At 40.4% G+C, this 22,121-nt stretch overlaps 1 protein-coding gene and 1 long non-coding RNA gene across 6 annotated transcripts in view; both read right to left on the bottom strand.

Moving 5' to 3' along the window:
- FANK1 (fibronectin type III and ankyrin repeat domains 1) overlaps positions 1–22,121 on the bottom strand; it is a 73,152-nt gene that overhangs the window by 50,096 nt on the left and 935 nt on the right. For 2 of the 5 annotated variants that reach the window (XM_051982691.1, XM_051982693.1), the window contains exons 2-3: positions 19,671–19,892; positions 19,321–19,413 (exon numbers count right to left, since the gene is read on the bottom strand). In XM_051982691.1, the coding sequence (XP_051838651.1) occupies positions 19,321–19,413; positions 19,671–19,707 (130 nt within the window). In that variant the 5' untranslated portion in view covers positions 19,708–19,892. Of the gene's footprint in view, positions 1–19,320; positions 19,414–19,670; positions 19,893–21,593; positions 21,819–22,121 lie in introns of those variants that run through there. The other 3 variants (XM_051982692.1, XM_051982694.1, XM_051982695.1) reach the window with 3 other exon arrangements.
- Positions 2,579–19,314, bottom strand: LOC127552196 (uncharacterized). Its single transcript, XR_007951284.1, has 3 exons — positions 15,957–19,314; positions 15,536–15,616; positions 2,579–3,027 (listed from the first exon to the last, which is right to left on the bottom strand). It is a non-coding gene; the product is annotated as an uncharacterized LOC127552196 (long non-coding RNA).

Below are 22,121 nucleotides of genomic sequence, written 5' to 3'. Positions count from 1 at the left end.
GATTATCAAAATGTGTGTACTCTTTGATCCAGCAGTGTCACTACTGGCTCTGCATCCAAAAAAAACTCATAAAAGAGGGGAAAGGAACCACATGTGCAAAAATATTTGTAGCAGTCCTTTTTGTAGTGACAAGGAATTGGAAAATGAGTAGATGCCCCTCAAATGGGGAATGGCTAAAGAAGTTATAGTTTATGAAAGTAAGGGAACATTGTTGTCCTATAAAAAATGGCTGATTTTAGAAAGTCCTGGAAAGATTTACATGAACTGATACTGAATAAGGCAAGGAGAACCTGGAAAACATTGTACACAGCCACAGCAAGATTGTGCAATAATGAACTATAAAAGACTTGATTTTTCTCAATGGTTCAGCTATCCAAGTCAATCCCAATAAACTTTGGATGGAAAATGCTCTCCACATCCAAAGAACTATGAAGTCTGAATACAAATCAACATATACTATTTTCACCTTTTTTTTCTTTTTTTCTTTCTCATGTTTTTTTTCTCTTTTGTCCTGATTTCTCTCTCCCAATATGATTCATAAGGAAATATGTTAAAAACAAAACAAAACAAACGAATGTACATGTATAACAAAAAGATGTTTTTACATGTAACTGGGGAAAATATGTGTGTCTGTGTATATATATTATAAAGAAAAAAAAGAGAGACTAAGGGTCACATAGCTCATACTTGCCTGAGGCTAAATTTGAATTTAGCTCCTGACTTCAGGCTTGAGCAGCTTTGCTGCCCAATGTGGATATTAAAAAAACTTACCCAACTAGATAATTTTTGAAAGATGTGTACAGAAGATTGAGGCAAGGATATGTTAGGGGAAATGAATATAAAAATGCTCTATGGTTTACTAAAGCTCAGAATGAATGGAGGCAATGCTAAGAAAAGCAAAAAGAAGGTCATTTTTCAAAAAATATGTTGGGGAAAAACTATTGTAATAGGATAGCTCTTTGGGAAGGAATAAAGAAAAGGATAAAGGGGAAAATTCAAGTGATGAGAAAGGAAAACATTAATAAAAGTTTTGTTAGGGAAAAGAATAGAGTCTAAGGAAGGACAAACTGCCATTTGGAAAAGGGAAAATGAAAAAGACAGAGATAAAGACTGACAAAGAAACAGAAAGAAACAGAGAGATGGAGAGAAAAAGACAGACAGAGATGGTGAGGGGAGGGAGAAGAGGGAGGGAGGGAGGAAAGAAGGGAGAGAGAGAGAGAAAGAAAAAGAGAGAGAAAGAGCACGCACTTAATTTTTATTCCATTTCTCTGGTCTCTACCCTGAAGAAAACCTTTGGACTAAAAAGTTCTGAATAAAAACGATTTCTAGGAAGCTAGATGTTCAAGAAAAGTAGAGAAAAAAATATATCAATATATCTCAGCTCCCTCCGCTGAGTCTGAGTAGCCAAACCCAAAAGTTACAGCCCAAGATACTTAAAAAAAAAAAAAAAAAAAAAAAAGAGTGAAGAATGTCACTGTCGGTGATCTTTCCAAGGTCATGGCAGTTGCGATAAGGTAGAGGGAAAGGCTCTGGATAAACACAATTATTGCTAACTGGTACTTTCAGAAACGCTTTACAATAATCTCCTATAGTCCTCACAACACTCCTGGGAGGGAGACACTGTTATTATGCTCCTTTCACAGTTAAGGAAACTGAGGCAGGCAGAAGGAATGCCTTGATCAAGACTACCTCAAGAGGAAGTTTTTAAGGAGAGTTTTGAATTGAGGTCTTTCTGACCCCAGGGTCCAAACTCCCAGCAGCGTCTAGGTGACAAAACTTTTATTAATGTCACCTGGAGTAAACCCAGGTCTCTCCTCCATCACCAAAAAAAAAAAAAAAAAATCCAGTAAGAAATATGTCAAATGAAGCTAAATAATATCAAAAGAGGAAGAACTAATCCCTGCAAGAAAAACAGTAAAGGTCTGTGCGCCCCCTTCTGGGCTTTGTCTCAAAGTTCAGCACCACTTTACCTCAAACAAATGATGGTGCCGAAAAGAATGTTTAAAAAATAATAATAATAATAAGATGCAAGATCTCTTTAGTGAACCCTGAATGGGAATCTTAGGGAAGATACCTTTTTTCCAGCATTACACATATAAAGTAGAAAGGCAAAAAGATTAAACATGTTTTAATATCAATAAGGAAAAATGTTCACAAATTAACTTAGACCTCAAACAAGACTGAATGACATACTCCTAAAGAACCCAGGAACATCCTGTAACAGCAAGACTTTAAAAATGAACAACTATAAAAGACTTAGCTACTCTGATCAATAACAACGATCCAAGCCAATTCCAAAGGACTCATGATGAAAAATGATATCCCCTTCAGAGAGAGAACTGATGAACTCTGAGTACAAACTGAAGTATAATTTTCTCACTTTCTTTTACTCCTTTTTGGCAACATGGCTACTATGGAGATATGTTCTGCGTGATTTCACACATATGATAGCTTGCCTTATCAGTGGATAGGATGGGAATAGAGGAAGGGAATTGGAAAACAAAAATTGTTTTTATTAATGTTTAAAATAAATAATATTTATAAAAAAGAATGAGTGCATCAATGAATAAATCATAGAAACAATAAATAATTCTATTTATTAAGCACCTACTATGTGCCAGGGGATACAAAGCCCTGGGGATACAAAAAAAAAGGCAAGAGACAGTCCCTGCCCTCAAGGAGCTTACATCTAATGGGAAGACAACATGTAAACAAACATATAAATCAAGTTATATACAAGATAAATAGGAAATCACTGACAAAGGGAAGGCTCTAGAATTAAGAGGTGTTGGGAAAGGTTTCCTGTAGAAGGTAGGATTTTAATTGGTACTTAAAGGAAGGCAGGGAAGTCAGCAGAGAGATGGAGGGACAGCGTTCCAGGTTTGGGGGACAGCTGAAGAGAATGCCCAGAGCCCAGACATGGAGGGTCTTGTTTGAAGAAGACAGGAGGCCGGAGTCACTGGATCCAAGAGTACATGGTGGGGAGTTAAGGTGTCAGAAGACTGTATAGACAGTATGTGAGATATCCTGAGGAAAGAATGAGAATTTCATAAGACAGAGGGGTGGACGAGGGGACCCTCCTTAATTTGTTTGCTTTTTAACATATTGCTGTATCTCAAATTGTTAAACCAAGATTTTCAAAAATAGTGAAACATATAGGTTCAGGATTGATATTGCTTCGTGGTATGGTATGTTTTATCAAAATGCAGTTACCCTGTTTATATCTTTTAATTAAATCTATGTGAGCTACAACTTTTGTCTGAAATCATAATTGCTATCCTTCTTTGCCTTTTTTGCATCAGCTGAAGCACAGCAAATCCTATTCCAACCCTCCATTTTAACTCTGTGTATATCTTTAATTTTTAAACATGTTTCTTGTAAATACATTGCTGGGTTCTAATTTTTAATGCATTCTGCTATCCATTTCCATTTTATGGGTGAGTTCCTCCCATTCACATTTGAAGTTATTATTTGTGAATTCCCCTCCATCTAACTTACTGACTAGTTTCCTTCTTAGTCTCTCTTTTCCCTCTAATCTTGTTACCTTATCTTCTTCCTTAACCCTTCCCTCAAAAAGTCCCTCTATCTACTTACCACCCCCTCCTGATCTTAATCTATAGTCCCTTCCCACCTGATCTCCCAGTTTTCTCCCCTCTTTAGAAGTTCAAAAGACTTCTGAACCTCTTCAGATGTATATGTTGTTTCCTTTTTAACCCCAATTACAGGAAGGTTCCAATATTACAAGCCCTCCATTCTATTTGCTTCCTTATTAATTCTTCCCTAATGCTTTGGTTTTATGAGATAATTCCTCCTTTTAAGCTTTTCCTATCCAATTTTGTTTCTTAGAATCACCTTAGCCCCAACCTTTCTTTCAAACTACCTTATTAGTGATAAGTTTTAAGAATACTATTACCACTAATGATACATAATAATTAATAAATGTACCAAATACTGTAGCAGCTAAATTTTTTAAAGAAAATTTCAATGAATTACAAATAATAGTAGGAGATTTTAATCTTCCCCTCTTGTTTAGATAAATCTAACCCAAAAAAATTAAAAGTTAAGGAAGTGAATAGAATTTTAGATTAAGTAAATATGATATCTAGAGAGAACTGAATGGAAATAAAAAGTAATACACCTTTTTTCTCAGTGACTCATGACATCTTTTTAAAGACTAGCTCTATATGGGCACATAGCAATTTTACAGTTAAAAGAAAAAAAACAATACTCAAAGTATCTTTTTCAGATCTTAATGAAATAAAAATTATATTAAGGGATCATGGAAACATAGATAAAAAACTAATTTAAAATTAAACAATCTAATCTTAAAATTCGATTAAAGATTAATCTAATTAATCTTAAGAAAACAAATTACAGAAACAATAATTTCATTAAAGAGAATGACAATAATGAGACAACATATCAAAACCCATGGGATGAAGCAAAAGCAATCATTAGAAGAAAAGTTCTATGGATCTAACCATTCTGGAGAGCAGTTTGGAACAATCCTCAAAAGTTATCAAACTGCATACCCTTTGATCTAGCAGTATTTCTACTAGACTTACATCCCAAAGAGATCTTAAAGGAGGGAAAGAGACCCACATGTGCAAAAATGTTTGTGGCAGCCCTCTTTGTAGTAGCAAGAAACTGGAAACTAAGTAGGTGCCCATCAATTGGAGAATGGCTGAATAAATTATGGTATATGAATGCTATGGAATACTATTGTTCTGTAAGAAACAACCAGCAGGATGATTTTAGAGCGGCTTGGAGAGGCTTACATAAACTGATGCTAAGTGAAATGAGCAGAACCAGGAGATCATTATATACAGCAACAACAAGACTATACAATGATCAATTCTGATGGACGTGGCTCTCTTCAACATTGAGATGATTCAAACCAGTTCCACTTGTATAGTGATGAAGAGAGCCATCTACACCCAGGGAGAAAACCATGGGAACAGAGTGTGGAACACAACATAGCATTCTCACTCTCTCTATTGTTATGTGCTTGCATTTTATTTTCTTTCTCAATTTTTCTTTTTCTTCTTGATCTGATTTTTCTTGTGCAATAAGATAACTGTATAAATATGTATACATATATTGGATCTAACATGTATTTCAACATATTTAACATGTTTTGGAGTACCTGCCAGCTAGAAGAGGGGGTGGGGAAAAGGAGAGAAAAATTTGGAACAAAAGATTTTGCAAGGGTCAATATTAGAAAAATTACCCATGCATATGCTTTGTAAGTAAAAACCTTTAATTAAAAGGAGAAGAAAAGTTCTATCTCTAAATGCTTATATCAGTAAAATAGAGAAAGACTAGACTAATGAATTAGGTATGCAATTAAAACTAGAGAAAAGAACAATTTTAAAAGTCCTCAGTAAACATTAAATTGGAAATCCTAAAAATTAAAGGTGAGATAATAAAACAGAATAAAACAAATTTATTATTAAGTAAAACTAGGAGTTGGCATTATAAAAAAACATGTAAAAATAGTTAATTTGATTTTTAAAAAGAGAAAAATGAAATCACTAGAATTAAACATGAAAAGGGTGAATAAAGCATAAATGAAGATGGAATTAAAGAAATTATTAGAAGTTATTTACCTAATTAGATGTCAATACATTTAATAATTTAAGTGAAATGGAAGACTATTAAATATAAATTTCTTAGATCAGCAGAAGAAATAAAATATCTAAATAGAACTAATTTTTTAAAAAAAGAAACTGAACAGGCCATAAATGAGCTTCCTAAGAGAAAAGCAACAAGATAGATTTACAAGTGAATTCTATCAGCTATTTAAGGGTCAACTAATAAGTCAACTAATATTCAATAAATTATTTGGAATAATAGGTAAAGAATAAAATGTATCAAACTCTTTTTATGAAACAAATTTGATACTAATACTTAAGCCAGGAAGAGTAAAAATAGAAAAATAAATTTATAAATGAATTTTATTAACAAATATAGATTCAAAAATTCTAAAATACTAGCTAAAAGATTACAATATGGATTTATACCAGGAATGCAAAGATGGTATGACATAAAGAAAACTATCAATATAATTGATTACATCAATAATAGTTTTAAAAAATGATATGATGATATCAATAGATTTTGTAAAAGCTTCTGATAAAGTTCAATACTCATTTAAAAAAAAACAAGTATTGATCTAAATCAATTTTTCCCTCAAACTGATAAAAACCATCAGCAATCATTATTTGTGATGGGGATAAAATAGATGATTTCCCAATAAAATCAGGTGTGAAACACAGATGTCCACTGTCACCAGTATTACTCAACATCGTATTGAAAATCCTAGCAATGACAATAAAAGAACAAAAAGAAATTGACGGAATCAGAATAGGGAATGAGGTGATAGAAAATTATCTTTTTTGCAGACAATATGATGATATTCTTGGAAAATCCCAAAGACTCAACAAAAAAAAGTTAGTTGCAACAATGAATTTAAGTTTAGCAAATAGCAGGATGTAAAGTAAATCCATATAAATCATCAGCATCCTTATAAATCACAAATAAAACTCTTCAGAAAGGAAAAAAAAATACTCCATTTAAAATAATTCTAGACAGTATAAAATACCAGGAATATACCTATTAAAATAAACCTGGGAACTCTATAAACAAAATTTAAAAAATAAATCTTATATACAAATAAAATCAGATTTAAATTATTGGAGAGGTATTATTTGTTTCTGGAAAGTGAGGACAAATATAATAAAAATGACAATTTTAGCCAAACTAATTTATATATTCAACATCATTCCAATTAAATTACCAAAAAGAGAATTTACTGAATTAGAAAAAAATAACAAAATTCATTTGGAAAAACAAAAAGTCAAGAATATCAAAGGAAATAATGAAAAAGCATAAAGGAAGGAGATTTAGTAGTACCAGATCTTAAACCGCATGCAAGGCAGTAATGATCAAAACAAAGCAGAAAATTAAGGCCAGGCCTGAAGTTCTGAGAATCTGTGTCCGAGACTCAGCTAATATCCAAGCTGGGTTGTGCAGCCTCCCAAGTCCCAGCTCTCAGACTCACAGCAAAGGGCATCCCTTGGGTTTCAACTCTGTATAATAGTATAAAGATGGGGTGTGGGGAATAGATATGCAGGATTTAATGTATTCTTGCCTAAAGCTAGATCAAGGAGAAAAAAAGAAATGAGAATAGATGGCTGCCATCTTTAGGGGTACATAGCCAGTTTGGTCAGTAAACATTTATTAAGCACCTATTATGTCCAAGCACTGGAGATACAAAGGTCAAAGTCAGTTCCTGCCTTTCAGAAGCTCAGACTAACCAGAAGACAAAACAAGTTAACTTTGTACAAGCAAGCTCAAGTCAGGATAAATTGGAGGGGAGGTACAAGAATGAAGGGGGATCAACAAGAAATTTTGCTGTCACAGAGTTCTGTTAAAAACCGGACATGCTATTGCCTAAGGACACATTAGTAGCAAGTCGCACAGCCAGGACTTGAACCGATGAAGCCAATGGTGGATGAGCAGCCTTCCTACCACAGGCACTAGTCCTCCCCATTCACTTTCTTTTACACATCTGGCACAAGACCAATGCCAACCTCTCTTCAGGAATTAAAAGGGGAACAGGAACAAGACTCATCGAAGAAGCCAAAATGAGAAAAGTGGGCAGTCTCCATCATGTCTCTCTCCCCAACTTGCCACACTATGACCTGAGGAATTTCCTCTGGATAAGATCCCAGACTCTCAGAGCTTCTTTCCTCTGTATTATTAATCTACATTTTTTTTCATATTTGTTTGGTTATCAACTTGAATTAATTTCTTTGCTCAAAACAAAAATAAGAGATAATCCCAAATTATGAGAGGTCTGTGTTCCAAAAGTTGGCAAGTTGGTCCTTTGCCGTTCAGATCATTTTCTCACAGAATAGTATAAATGGTTAGCAGATGAACCCAGACTATACTAGTAGTGGAACTGTGAACAAACTGGAGAACAGCATACAGACTTGAAACTAGTATGTATTAGGCATGAGAGAAAGGAAGAGAAAGAAGAGGAAGGAGAGGAAGAGGAGAAGAAAGAGAAAAAAAGAGATAGCGAAAGAAAAAGAAAAGGAGGAGGAAGAAGAGAAAAAGGATAATGGGGGTATGGAGGAGGAAGAAGGGGAAGAAGAAGTGAAGGAAGAACAGTAGGATGACACAGAGGAGTAGGAGAAGGCAAAATCTGCCTTCCAAAGTTTCAGTATCACTTCCTCTTGGAAACCTGTAGATTCTCTAATGTCTCTAAAGATTTTCACCTGGTTCCCACGACAGTAACAATCCATGAGCTGCAAGAGGAGCAGCAACAGCTATTTAGATATGCTGTTCATTGGTAACTTGAAACTGTCAGTACTAGGGAGCAGAGGGAGGGGGAGTGTCAAACACCAGGGAAGAGAAACCCAATCTATTCCTCTAGATTGAGAAACAATCAATAGGTAAGTTCTTCCCTTTGAGGGCATAAGTGTTTTCAATCTGTAACAATAATATGGGCTGAAAAGCTAAAGTGATAAATACAGTTGAGTCCCATTTAAATAAAAGAACTGATTTGTAATGTGTCAAACTTCTAATCTGAAAAATGAAAAATAAATTTGAAATGTGTGGTTCACTCCGATAACAAATAATCATTACCCTACAGCTGCCTTGCAAGCACATCACACTGATTTCTGAATTGATTTTCATGACAATCTTGTAAAGCAGAGAGATTAAAACAAGACATCTGTTTTGCTCAGGAGGGATGGGATCCTGTGGGGGTTTCAAAAGTACCCTCCTCTAGCACATAACTTTGGCATCATTTTTTGCATGTGAATAATCTTTGTAAAGTCTTTTCAAAATTAAAAGAATTAAACTTAAAGCAGAATTAAACCTTTTCTGTTTAATTTTGAATTCAAAAAATTAAACTTTTGTACAAACAAAACCAATATCACTAAATTAAAAAAAAAACTATTAATTGGAAAAAACTCTTTCCCTCAAATATATCTAACAAAAAGTCTTGGTATTCAAAATATAGACACAATTTATGTGTGTGCATATATAACTGGTAGCCATTCCCCAACAGATAAATAGCTAATGGATATGAACAAACATTTCTCAAAATAAGAGCTGCAAAGAGTGTGCAATAACATGAAAATAATGCAAATCAAACTGCCCTGAAGTTTTATCTCAAACCTTGACAAAGAAAATTGTAGTCAATATTGGAAGGAGTGTAGAATAAATACACTAATACATTATTGGTACCATTTTGACAAGCACTTTGGAATCATGCAAATAAAGTGAATAAATGTCCATACTCTTTGACCCAAAGACAGCATCACTGGACATATACCCCAAGGAAGCCACAAATAAGAAAGTCCAACACATCAAAATAGTTATAGCAGCACTTTTTGTAATAGTTAAGAACTGAAAAAACAGATGTCCATCAGCTAAGGAATGGCAAACAAATTGTGATATATGAATATAATTTAAGATGACTATGCTGTAAGAAATGATAGGCATAATGAATTCAGAGAAGCATGAAAAAGATTTAGATGAAAGGAAACAGGATGAAGTAAACAGCACACAAAAATAATATACACATTAACTACAATATGACTGGAAGAACACTAAAAATCCATGAGGGTATGACAGAATTATAAAGACCACGCCTGATTTGGAGGTGAGGGCTCCCCAGGAGCTACACCCTAGAGGTTTTTAGACTTTTTCAATGTGTTGATCAATTGCCCTGATTTTTCTCCTCTTTAAAGAAATATATGGGGTGGTTCTCTGGGAGAGGAAAGGAGAATAATACTAGGAATCATGATAATATGTAAAATAGAAGGTATCAATAAAATCTTTTATTGAAGTCATTAACCAAAATGTGTAGGGAATCGACAACTATGTAAGACTAAGGTTATAGCTGAGGATGTATACAGTTCTCAAAAGAATTATTAGTAGCTACTTTGTATATAACACTTCAAAGCGATGTTATTGTTTTACTGTTATACCTAATATATATAATAACCAGTTATTACATTTGCATCCTTTTATTTCTTCATCTAGAGCGTAGCCCCTGTCAAAGATTAATCTCTGAAAGACATAATTGACAAGATTGCCCTAACAGCAATCCCTCCCCAAACATGTTCTTTGATCTTGGACTGGACTCAATCCAATCAAAAAAACCTGGTTTCTGTTTATACTGTAACCAGAATCCAGTCTGAGGGAATTTTAGCTCCCAGGAATGAATCTTCTGTACTTTCCCCCTCCATTAGAGTTTATGCCAATCAAACCAGAAAGATCTGGATGGAGATGGATCCCTCTGTCCATGGTACTGGAGCTGGAATCCCAATCAGGCTAATTTCCCGGCAGGAGGTCCTGAAGATTTCTAGTCCTCCTCCTTGCTAGGGACCCACTGATCAGGGCTGATTTTCCCTTGTCAGGGACATGCACTTTCCAAAAATTTATGAAGGGTAGGCTTTCATTTTCTTATGGTTTTGTCTTGGATTTCTGGCCATCCATTTATTATTAACTGGCCTAATTAGTAAACTAATCATCAATTACCAAGCGGCTCTTTCTCTTGGGTTTTTCATTCATTACAAAGATTTACAAAGTGCTTTCTCTCTTGTGTCTCATGTGATCCTCACAACCACCCTGGGAGGTAAGTACCATTATCCCCATTGCATAGATGAAAAAACAGAGGCACAGAGCTAGTACATGGCTTGCCCAGGGTCCTCGCTGGTCAGTCCCTGAGCCCTGCTTACCCACTAGTTAGCTCTCCAGCCTCCTGTTAACTCAGAACCAGGGTCATGAAGAACAAACACAAACTAAATGCTCATAATCATTCACAACAGGAAATCCAGATGAAAAGCCACAAAATCGGCCCAGAGCAGATGCTGGAAAAATCTCATTTAAATATTCTTTAGGTCACTCTTTTTCTATTGGGGGAGGCATCTGAACGAGACTACAGGATTGAAGCTGGGGGACTAGGGAGGGACATCAAGGGTCCCTTGGAGAGCAAGAATCAAATTGGCCAATACTTAAATTAACTGTTCATCTGAAGGGCACATGGCTGAAGCTTCAATACTTGGACCACAAAATGAGAGAGCCCAAGGTTGGGAAAGATTGAAGGCGAAAGGAGAAGGGGAGGATAGAGGAAGGACGAGATGGAGAGATGGTGAGATGCTATCATAGAAGCATTAGACGCAAGCTTGCACAGACCCAGGGAGAAAGTGGAGGATGGAAGGACCAGCAGTCTGGGGGTCCCAAAGTCAGACAAGATTAAAGCACAAAAAGGCACATTAAGAGGATTGCAAAATCCTTCACCGAATCTGTCTCAGCTTCCTTTCCCTCTCGTCTCTGCTGCTTTCATTTTCTCCTGGCCACCTCCAAATGAGAGAAGCAGCAATGGAACAGAGAGAACTCCCAGTATGAGCAAGCTCTCCCAAAGCAGGGTTCTGTTCAGGCCTTGCTCATCACTTGGGAACTAAGTTTGAAGGGGGTTGAGGAGATGTTGCCCCCAATTCTCCTAGGGTCTTTGCAGTTAATCCTCATTGTGGGGAAGCATCTGCTCAGACTCCTCCTCATCTCTGGCTCTCTTCTTCCTTTCTAACTTCTTTTCCTGGAGACGCCCTGAGTTCAGGAACAATCTTGCTTTTTGCCTGTATTGTATTCTTGGTCACTTAGCACAGGGACTGGTACACAGTAAGTGCTTAATAAATGCTTAGTGACTTATTTAAAGCTCACTTAATTCTATCAAAGAAGCGCTTTTTTTTTTTTTAAAGAATGAATAGACAATACAAGAAAAGCTTCCATTTCCTAAACCTCCCAAATGGCAGCTAAAATGGCATCTGCGGAGATCATTTTGTAAAAGTCTGCCCACTCCGGGTCATTTTCCCCTCGGGATATTCTTTGCCAAGTATGGCAATTCTCACAAATATTTTGTCAAGAGAACAGAAGCGTCCTTTCCAAAGGGCATCAGGCCAGGCACTGAGGATACAAGACCACAAAAAGGGCCTCTGCCCCCAGGGAACTTATAGTCTAATGGGAGAGATCAACACGTGCAGAAGAGCCTTAACTTTGAATTAAGGAGGCTGGGAAGGCTTCCTGACAAAGGTGGGATTTTAGATGGGGCTTAATGGAAGCCAGGAAGGTTGGAAGTCAGAGCAGAGGAGCGACCACATTACAGGCTTGGGGAATAGCCAGAGAAAAGACCTGATGGTCCTGGTGAAACCCGCCAGACGCCAGAGACTACTGGGGAGTTGGGTAGGTAGGCGGAGCTTGCAAAGGGAGAAGGAGGTGGGTTAAAGAAATTAATTGTTCATCAAAAGGACACAGGGCTGAAGTTCAATACTTGGGCCACAAAATGAGAAGAGGATTTTACACTTGATCCTAGAGGCAAGAAGAAGCCATTGGGGTTAACTGAGTAGGGGGTGATAAAAGTCAGATGGTATTTTAGGAAAATGCTTTTAGTGACTGGAGGATAGACTGGAGGAGGAACCAGAAGCAGGCAATCCCCTCCTCCCTTGCCCCTTCCCCCCTTCCCCCCCCCCCAGAAGCTATGGTCATAACCCAGGTGTGAGGGGAGGAGGGCTTGCCAGGGTGGGGGAGCAGCCTCAGAGGAAAAGGAGCGGATTCAAGAGATGGTATGGAACCGAGATCTACATGCCTGGCAAGAGCTCAGATATGGGGATAAACTAAGATGGCGGCTTGCCGCGTCCACGGTCTTCCTCTCCAAGGAGGATGCACTCCACCTTGATGCAGTGATGTCCAGGAGGGTCTGTGTGCTGTTTTTATTGTGAGCGATGCAAAGTAAAATGTCTGAGTGAGCTCAACCTGCTCTCTGGGGTTTGCCCTTTCTTTCCTTCCTTCTATTTAGTTCCAATTTGTCTTTTTCAGCCTTAGTTTACTGTTAGGTAGAAAATTTCAATTGAATTTAATGAAAAAACCATTGCTAACAGAGGTCTCCCAAAATGCTTCTGAATCCCACACATCTTATGGCGTAGTGATAAACAAGAGTGAGCACTCATCCAGCTAGTGGAGAATAGCAGTGAACTAGGGCAGATTTTACATATATACACACATTGACATATGAACATACACACACTTAGATAAGTATGCATACAATAGGGACTGTGCAGGCCTAAACATTCTCGGCAGCATTCACTGTACTAGCAAAAATCGACAAAGATCAGTGGCCCGAAGGCTAGGAACAGTTTATATTTCTTTCCTAATTCTACATTTATGTCCAGAACATTTGGACTTCAGAGTTCTTCCAACAAGGTGACTTTCCTAGCCTCTAGCATGGGCTCTTTCCATTTCTCCTTCTGTGTCTGACCCACCATAGAATTTGGGGACAACTCACACCCTTAACTGTTTTCCTTAAATTGCACCAAAATCTCCTACCTCTCCTAGTACTGCCCTCTGGGGCCCCCTATAAAAACATACCCTGGCAGAATGCAAGTCAGACCTAACTTCCGAGCCTGGTACCAAAGAACACCAAGGTCACTAGCGAGGTGCCGAATCACAGGTAGGGGCCACGGTCCTTACCATCAGGGGCCATTTCTGAGTTATGAACATAACAAATAGCCTTTAATCTGCCTGGACCCCAATTTCCTCATCGACAATGCACAACATGATTTGAGACCCAAGGGGAGGTCCTCTCCAGGCATAATACTAACTAATCATGAAAACCATAACAGAACGGTGGCTCGTCCCCCTGACATCTCCTCGCTCAGCTCTTCCCGGCCAGAGCCTCGCTTCCTCCCATCCTAGTGACGGCCGATGCTCTTCACAAACTTGGGGTGAAATCCCACAGGGCTGTGAAACCTGTTGGAATGGGACCGTGACTCTTTCTGGTTTTCAGCACGTGATGAAAATCCTCTGAAACCTGGTTTCCACTGGGAGGTTCACGTTTCAACTGAGCTCCTAGTATTTCCCGGTTATGCTAGGTTATCTTCGCTTTGCTTTTCCAGCTAATCCAAAAGCTTAATTTTTTTTTTTTTGCAATTGTGTTATTATCCTCATTGCTGGCTGTTACATGCTTCAATAAACACAAAGCTTATCTTCTTTTTGTTCACTGCTTCCTTTAGTATTCATAGAATTTTTAGTTTTTTAGCTACATCGCTTTTTTTCATAATTGACACACAGAACACTTCAAGGTTTGTAAAGTGCTTTACATATTATCTCATTTGTGGAAGTCATTCAAAAAAATTTCTTCTTGAGCACCTATTAAGAACGAGCCACTGGGATAATAGCTATGGGATACAGTAGATCAATCCCATGGCATGATCCCAGGAACTAAAATTCTGTGAGGGGATTTAGTCCAGGAGGGATGGGAATGAAGGTGTGCTAGTAAATGTTCAACATTCAACTCTTTGAAAAATATACCTAGATTTAACACTCTTCTGAGTTTTAATTCCACCATAAACAGTTTTTGCCATCAGGCTCTCAAATCTAGACAATCAACACAATAGTCAAAGCAAGGCCTGATGGGTAGTTATTGGTGAGTACGGAAGTATAAATGCTTATACTCAATGTAAGTCAGGTCAGACTGGTTCTTATATCCATGGAGGGGAGTCTCTGGGGAATTAGAATTCTAGAACAGGCCTGGGAAACCTTTGTTCGGCCAAGGGCCACTTGGATCTTTATAACCGCATTTGCAGGCTGTACAAAATTATCTACTTCTAGAAAGCAGGCAGTGGGAGGTTGTAGTACCCAGCTTTCAGCTCATCCATGCCTGGTTTTGGCAGACCAAATGATCTCATAGGCCTTTTATGGCCTACGGGCCAGACGTTCCCCCAACCCCGCACTAAAGGCACAAAAAAACAAGAGATCCATGTGGATCTGCAGGGACCTTTCTTGGGTTAGTATCTCAGTGAAATGATGACACAAGCAAAGCTCCAAGTCCATGGGTCTGAGTCCTGTAGAACCTGGGCATGGGAAGGGGTACCAGGAGCCATCATGACCTAAATAAGAATGGGAAAGGCAGTGCTGGAAGTTAAATGACAAGGGAAACGGTGCCATCTAGGATCTTGAAAAGGGAGGTGATGTGGCCACTTTTGTGCACTGCAAAATCCATTTTGGCAGCTCTGAGGCTAGAAATAGGGAAAGCCATTCATTTCAATTAAACAAATTGAAATGGAAAATGTTCCATAGAAGGCACTGTGCCCATCAATCAAATTGTTCCTGCCCTCAAGGCGTTTAAATTCTTGGGGAGGAGGGGAAATGGATGTAGCAAGCTAAATAAATGCAAAGCGATTCTAGGAAGGAAGGAGGATCAGTAAGTGGGTAGGACGAGGATATTTCCAGCACAGGAGGTGTCACATAATCCTTGAAGGAAGCTAGGGATTCGAAGACATTGAGGTAAGGAAGAAGTGCACTCCAGGTCTGGGAATCACCTCTGCAAAGGTACAGAGGTGGGAGACCTATTGTGTCCCCAAAAGATCAATACACTGAGCATCTCCCACATGCCAGGCACAATGTCAAATGGTGGGTGCAAAGACAAAATGAAAATCTTTCCTGATCACAAGCAGCTTACCTTCTCTACTATTCTGATGGAAAAAGTAAGAGTTGGATGATAATGATTATCGTTGCTTTCCTCCATCACAGAATGACCAGGCTAGAGGAATCAACAGATGTTAATGGCTCAGTGGCCTTTCACCTGAGGAAGTCTGAGGGCTCAATAGGAATCAACAATAGGATATGGTGACCAAGATATCTCCCATGATCTTAGGCTTCTATAAGGAAACAACATGTGAAAGTCTGAGAAAGTGAGAATATCTGAAGTGCATTTAGTTCTGAATATCTCATTTTAGAATGGATTGCTAGGCAGCTAGATGGGGATACAGTGGACAGAGCAAGACGAGCTCAAAGCCAAGCTGTGTGACCCTAGGCAGATCACCTGTCACCTGCCTACCTCAGTTTCCTCATCTGTAAAATGAAGATAGGCTAATACCCACCTGGCAAAGTTCTTGTGAGGATCAAATGAGATGATGTTTAGAAGGAGTTCGACACAGCGCTGGGCACTTTATTATTAAATGATATGTGATGGACCTTAAGATCATGTCACATGAGATTCTGTTGAAGGAACAGGGGATATTTACCCCTGAGAAGAATCAAATGGGCAAGTTTGTTATTCAACACTCACCAAGTGTCAGGCACCCTGTGACACCACGAGAATCTCCACTGAAAGATGAGGGGTGTTAGAGATGAGAAGACTTGGGGGAAGAGGCACCTGATCCCTGTGGAAGAGCTGAGATACAAAGAGGGACTGGACTTGGTCTCCCTGACTGTTCTCCTCGGACCTGATCTCTGCCAGGCCCGCGCTGCCTCCTCAGATCCTCACAGCCCAGGGCATCTTGTGCTCCAACTGCAGATGTGCCCAGTTCTTCCCCACTCTTAAAAAATCCTTCCGGGGTCCCACAAACCCCACGAGCTGGCATTCTATAGCTCTTTCCCTTCTCACTCCTTGAAAAAGCCATGGATGTTCAGTGTTTTCCCTTTGTCCTCCCTTCTCCCAAGCCTCCTTAGTCGGCCAAGACTGCTCTCTCCAAAGCTGTCAGGGATCCTCACCACCAGATCCACTCCTCCACATTCTGGACCTCTCCGTGATGGTCAGCACCACAATCACCACCTGGATTCTCCCCTTGGTTTTTCTGGACCCTGTTCTCTTCCTGATTTTCTCCTCCTTGTTGGCTACTTCCTTTCAGACTCCTTATCTTTACACAGATTGTATCCCCCTAAAAAAAGCCTAAGGTTGTGAAAGGCAGAGACTATTTGGTCTTGGTATCCCTGGGGCCCTGGAAACAAGAGGCATTTAGTAATGCTGTTTTGGGGTATCTGAAGGATTATGACTGAGAGACTCGATGGCTCTCTTTGTAATGAATGGAAAGTGTGGAGGCCAGCTGAGGCAATTCCTAATGATGCTCTGTTTCGAGGGGTAGGGAGCAATTGTACCTCTTGTTCAGTCATGTTTCAGTCATGTTTGACACTCCATGGCTCCATGTGGAGTTTCTTGGTCAAGATACTAGAGTGCTGTCATTTCATTCTCTAGCTCAACTTACAGATGGGGAAACTGAGGCAGACAGGGTGATGGGACTTGTCCAGCCACGCAACCAGTAAATAAATCTGAGGCCACATTTGAACTCCGGCCTTCGTGCTTCCAAACATGGAGCTCTTTCAATCAGGGAAGTCTTCACACAGACTGAGTCTGGCTACTCAGGATTCTTAGTGGGCACAGATGCAGGGGCCTCCACATTTGCTTTCACCTCTGAGGTTTGGTGGAGAATGAAGACGGCCTCTAGCCTGATTCACAGCAGAACTCCCTCTCCGATACTGGGTAGTACTGTAATGACAGTATTTAGTGGTAACTGAAGGCTAGAAAGGCCTTTTATTATTCCTTCCAACATGAGAAAGGTAGCCTGACTGAAGGTGCACAGAATGCTGGGGAAACACTCCAAACACGAAAGCGCTGCCATCCCAAAGTGATTTCCGGTCCATTACAGATGAAGCCATTCTCAGAGACTGTCCCCGAAGCCAATCCAAAAAATTAATTCAGACCCTTGTCACATTTGGTCAGTGAACGAGAGTCTGGTTCACACGATCTCCTTTGATGGGACCATCAAGGCAACAGCAGAGATGTTCATTTTAATAACATCATCTAGATCCGGGGCCCAGGATTCTGACTTGCAAGGCAGCCTCATCCCTAGACTTGAACATAGAGCTAAATTATAAACTGTTTTTCCTTGTAAAATACAAGTGATGCCATCACTTCACGTTAACCTAATGCAGCTGGGCCATGTGTACACGAATCAATTTAACCCTCTAGGACTTCTAATTTTGAGACAAAAGGCCTAGCTTCCCCCACTGACCATAGTTTGCCCTTGATATAAGATGCTTCCTACCACCTGCTATTCACTTTAGCCAGTATCGCCTAAAAGGAGCCATGATTCTTCAAACCTCTGCCTTCAGAAGACAGTTAACCGGACCCACTTTTGGTGAAGTTATGACCCGAAGGTCACCTGCTCACCTCTATTGTACTTTAATTCTCCAAAAGCAATCATCATTTCAGAAAATGCTGCCTCCTCTGTCAAAGCTGTTAATGGTGACCCAGTGCCCTTTTTCTGCGATCTCATCGTTGTGAGCAATTCCCAGTGTGTAAACTTGTCCCACTGACAAAAGATCGGCAGCTTCCCTCCTTGGGGTCTTAGTTACTCGTGGAACTGGAAGGGGAAAGGTCACACTGCTAGGATTCGTCAGAAGCAGGATGGGAGCCCAGGTCTCACTGGCGAGGGATGGAACGGCTCTGTAGTCCAAACCTGGGAGGCTGCAAGGATGATGGCAGCCCTGGCAGTAGTGGAAAAGTGATGGCAAGGTGGTGTCCAGAGGTGAGGGAGATGTTGACCTCTGTTTGGGACATGACTCTGAAATGCCTCTTGGAAATCCAGTTCAAAATGTACTGTTCACAGCTGGTGACGTGAGGCTGGAGCTCAGGAGGGAAGTGAGGTCTGTATCAATAGATCCAGGAATCAAGTAACAGAGAGCTAAACCCTCGTGATCCACCGAGATCACTGAGTATAAGTGAGTAGAGGGAGAAGAGAAGGCCCAGAACAGAGGAGCAAGGGACACTCACGACTAGAAGCCATGACTAACATGAAGATCCAGCAAAGGAGATGGAGAGAAAGTGGCAGCCAGGGGGGAGAAGAGCCAGAAGAGAACAGGATCCAGAAAAACCAAAAGGAGAATCCAGGTGGTGACTGAGTGCTGACCATCACAGAGAGGTCCAGAATGGCAGAGGAGCAGATCCCGGACAGCTTTGGAGAGAGCAGCCTCGGCCGACTAAGGGGCGCTTGGGAGAAGGGAGGAGAAAGGGAAAACACTGAACATCCATGGCTTTTTCAAGGAGTTTGACTGAGAAGGGGAAAAGAGCTGTAGAATGCCACCTTATGGGACTCATGGGACCCAGGGAGGATTTTTTAAGAGTGGGGAAGAACTGGGCACATCTGCAGTTGGAGCACAAGATGAGGCTTTGGGCTGTGAGGGTCCGACGAGGCAGCGTGGGCCTGGCAGAGATCAGGTCTGAGGAGAACCAGTCAGGGAGACCAAGTCCAGTCCCTTGTTCTATCTCAGCTCTTCCACAGGGATCAGTCCCTCCCCCCAAGTCTTCTCATCTCCAACCATCCCCTCATCTTCAATGGAGATTCTTGTGGGTTCCCAGAGCACCTGACATATGGTGGGCGCTGAATAACAAGCTTGCCGAGTGAGGGCGGCCTGTCTCCTTCTAGACAGGCTCCAGAATCTGTGCAGGGATCATTTCTTAATCACCTTCCATCTCCTCATCACTTGGCACAACCTTCTCCACACTAGACACACGCACCGGAGGAGTGATGGATGAACCAGATGGCTTCACCACCACCACTGCTTGGAACAAATAAAAAAGAAAAAAAAATAACATGACCCTTCTTTTTCTACCTCAACCCCACAAACCACCACCAACATTCACAGAGTAAATTGCACAAACAGCACTTCCCCTCTTAGGTCTTCCCCTTCTGAGGAATCCTTGTTTTTAAGACCCCAGTGCCCCCTCAAGCCAAGAAAATCAAAGCTGGCATCCAGAGGCGGAGGACGGGCACCAACCCGCCACTCGTATAAAGTGCCCAGAATGAGTCTCTCACCCTCAGAAGAGTTTGTCGATCCATCTGACATCTCCATCGTGAGTCCTTTGAAGGGAGATTTCCAACAACCAAGTGCTCCTCAGAAAAACCCCAGGCCCGTGGGGCTGCAATGAAGAGAGACAACTTCTAGATGACTGCTGTCTTCTCTTAACAACTGCAAATCTCTAGTAGAATATGGCTCTGGGGTGCCACCACCAATGGCTTAGCTTGCAGTCAGCAGAGCTGGTTTAAGAAAAAAAATGATTAAAGATGTAAATGCAAGTACCAGGGCTTCCCTGCTTGGCTCAAGGTTCTGAACCCATTTAATCTGGCCTTTCCCTACGGAATTATTTCTTGGATCATTGACTTGTCATTATTCTGCAAGCGGTAGAAACCCCTGTCTTCAGCTGGGGAGGGCTCTCTGGCTGTGGGAGCTGAACAGTTTATGTTTATTTGATTTTAATGGTTCTGTTAATAAAGGTCATGCCTAAAAGTAATAGAAAACTAAATTGTGGAATGCAGTAGATAAGACTGACTTGGGGGCAATTTCTAACCTTCACAGTGTTAAGTTTAGAAATATTTATTTACTCTTCAGAGTCATTAAGTAGGGCTCCTATTTATCATCAGTTTCCTGCCTTCTACACAACAATGCATGTGCCTTTTCACAACCTGTCGTCTAATACAAACGCTGGGAACCATTTAATAGAAATAGAACCATTTAAAAGCACAGAACCACCAGGCCCAATACTCCCTACACATCTATTCACTGGAAAAAGGTTTTGTTTTTTTGTTTTTTTCTGAAACTTTTTGGAAGCAGGATTTTCACTGAATGCAAAAAAGTGTCCTTTTCAATGGTTTTGAATGACCATAAATTATAAGCTGAGCTCCATGGTGCACTTGGCCTCTCATCCCACAAAGCCATTTGTCTTCCTATCCGAGTCACCCAAAACTCATCAAAATCATGCACTTGGGTAGGAATCCCTTGTTGGCTCTAGAGGAGGGATCACCTCTTTCAAAAAAAAAAAAAAAGAATTTCTTTGGATTCCTACAACATATAATGTTGAGCAGGAAATAAGTATAATCACAATGATATCTAAAATTGGTTAAGTTCCATGGAAGGAAAGCATATATAGGGAGATACATGGCAGGGAATCCTTAAAAAATCCTACATCCTAACCTCCTAGTGTATTAAGTCTTTCAGTTCTCTTCAGATCATCGGCCAGCCCTTTCTTTATCTGATTCCAGACAAAGCTATGATGATTGCCGATTGTTTATCTAGCATAGAAAGGGGTTTGGACAGGCTGCTCAATCTCCAAAGTCCATTTGAAAATCTCCAATTCCAAGCTATCTGTTTATGTTCTGGAGAGAGTCAACAGAAGACATTCCCGGAAAACTAAAGAAGCAAATCTCAATCAAGAAGCATTGATTGCAAGCCTACGAGAGAACATTCCATCCTATTAAAAACAAAATTACACACAATCCATCTCAAATCAGGGAACCCTGATTCATAGCTTGTAGGAGGATCTTTCAAGCCTGGTTCTACTGGGAAAAAAAAAATCAGCTGGATAAATGTCACTGTGTAGAGCACCTCTCAGTACCTGCATGTCTAAAAGTCTACAAGAGAAAGTATTTGGGGTAGACAGACCGCGCACGGAAACATGGACTTAAAGGCATCGGGGTGGATGGTTTCTATCTTCAGAAAAAAAGAGCCATGACAGAACTGCAGGAAAGTACACTATTTCCGTGAGTAATGTCTGTTAGAGCTGGCAGCATAAACGATAGGAGAATGGGGGGGGGGGGGGGGGCCGCAGGAAAAAGTCAGTCCTCCAAGAGAATTCATCTTTGTTTACCCCATTCTTCCCGCACATCTGCCAATCAATCAAATATTTTCTGGCCAATCACACCCCCAGAGGGAGGCTTTTCCTAAACCATCAGGCAACTCACTCGTTTTGGTCTGGAAAGTAATGGGAGACCAAGCGTCATTGCCTATGTGTAACTGCATAAAATCAGTAGGCTCGGGAGCCCTTCTAAAAAATAATGAACTAAAGATGTAAAGTTAAGGGATAAAAGAGAAGAAAGGAGAATAAAGAGAGGGAAGAGGAAGGGAAGAAAAGGAGGAAGAGGAGAAGGAAGGGGGAAGAAGGAAGAGAGATAAGGAAGAAAAGGATGGAGGAAGGAAGGAAAAGGGAAAGGAAGGAAGGAAGGGAGGGAGGATAGAGGGAGGAAAGAGGAAAGGAAGGAGGAAAGAGGGAAGGAAGGAAGGGGGGAAGGAAGGGAGGGAGGATAGAGGGAGGAAAGAGGAAAGGAAGGAAGGAAAGGGGGAAGGAAGGGAGGGAGGAAGGGAGGGAGGAAGGGAAGGAGGAAGGAAGGAAGGGAAGGAGGAAGAAAGGGAAGAAGGAAGGGAGGAAGGGAGGGAGGGAGGAAGGAGGAGGCAGGCAGGCTGACTTCGTGTTTAGTCCCCACCAAGAAGCC

This window comes from Antechinus flavipes, chromosome 2 (genome assembly GCF_016432865.1).
Source record: "Antechinus flavipes isolate AdamAnt ecotype Samford, QLD, Australia chromosome 2, AdamAnt_v2, whole genome shotgun sequence".
NCBI classification, from domain to species: Eukaryota; Metazoa; Chordata; class Mammalia; order Dasyuromorphia; family Dasyuridae; genus Antechinus; species Antechinus flavipes.
The sequence above is the reverse complement of the archived record's forward strand: the minus strand, read 5'-3'. Positions and strand labels throughout refer to the sequence as shown.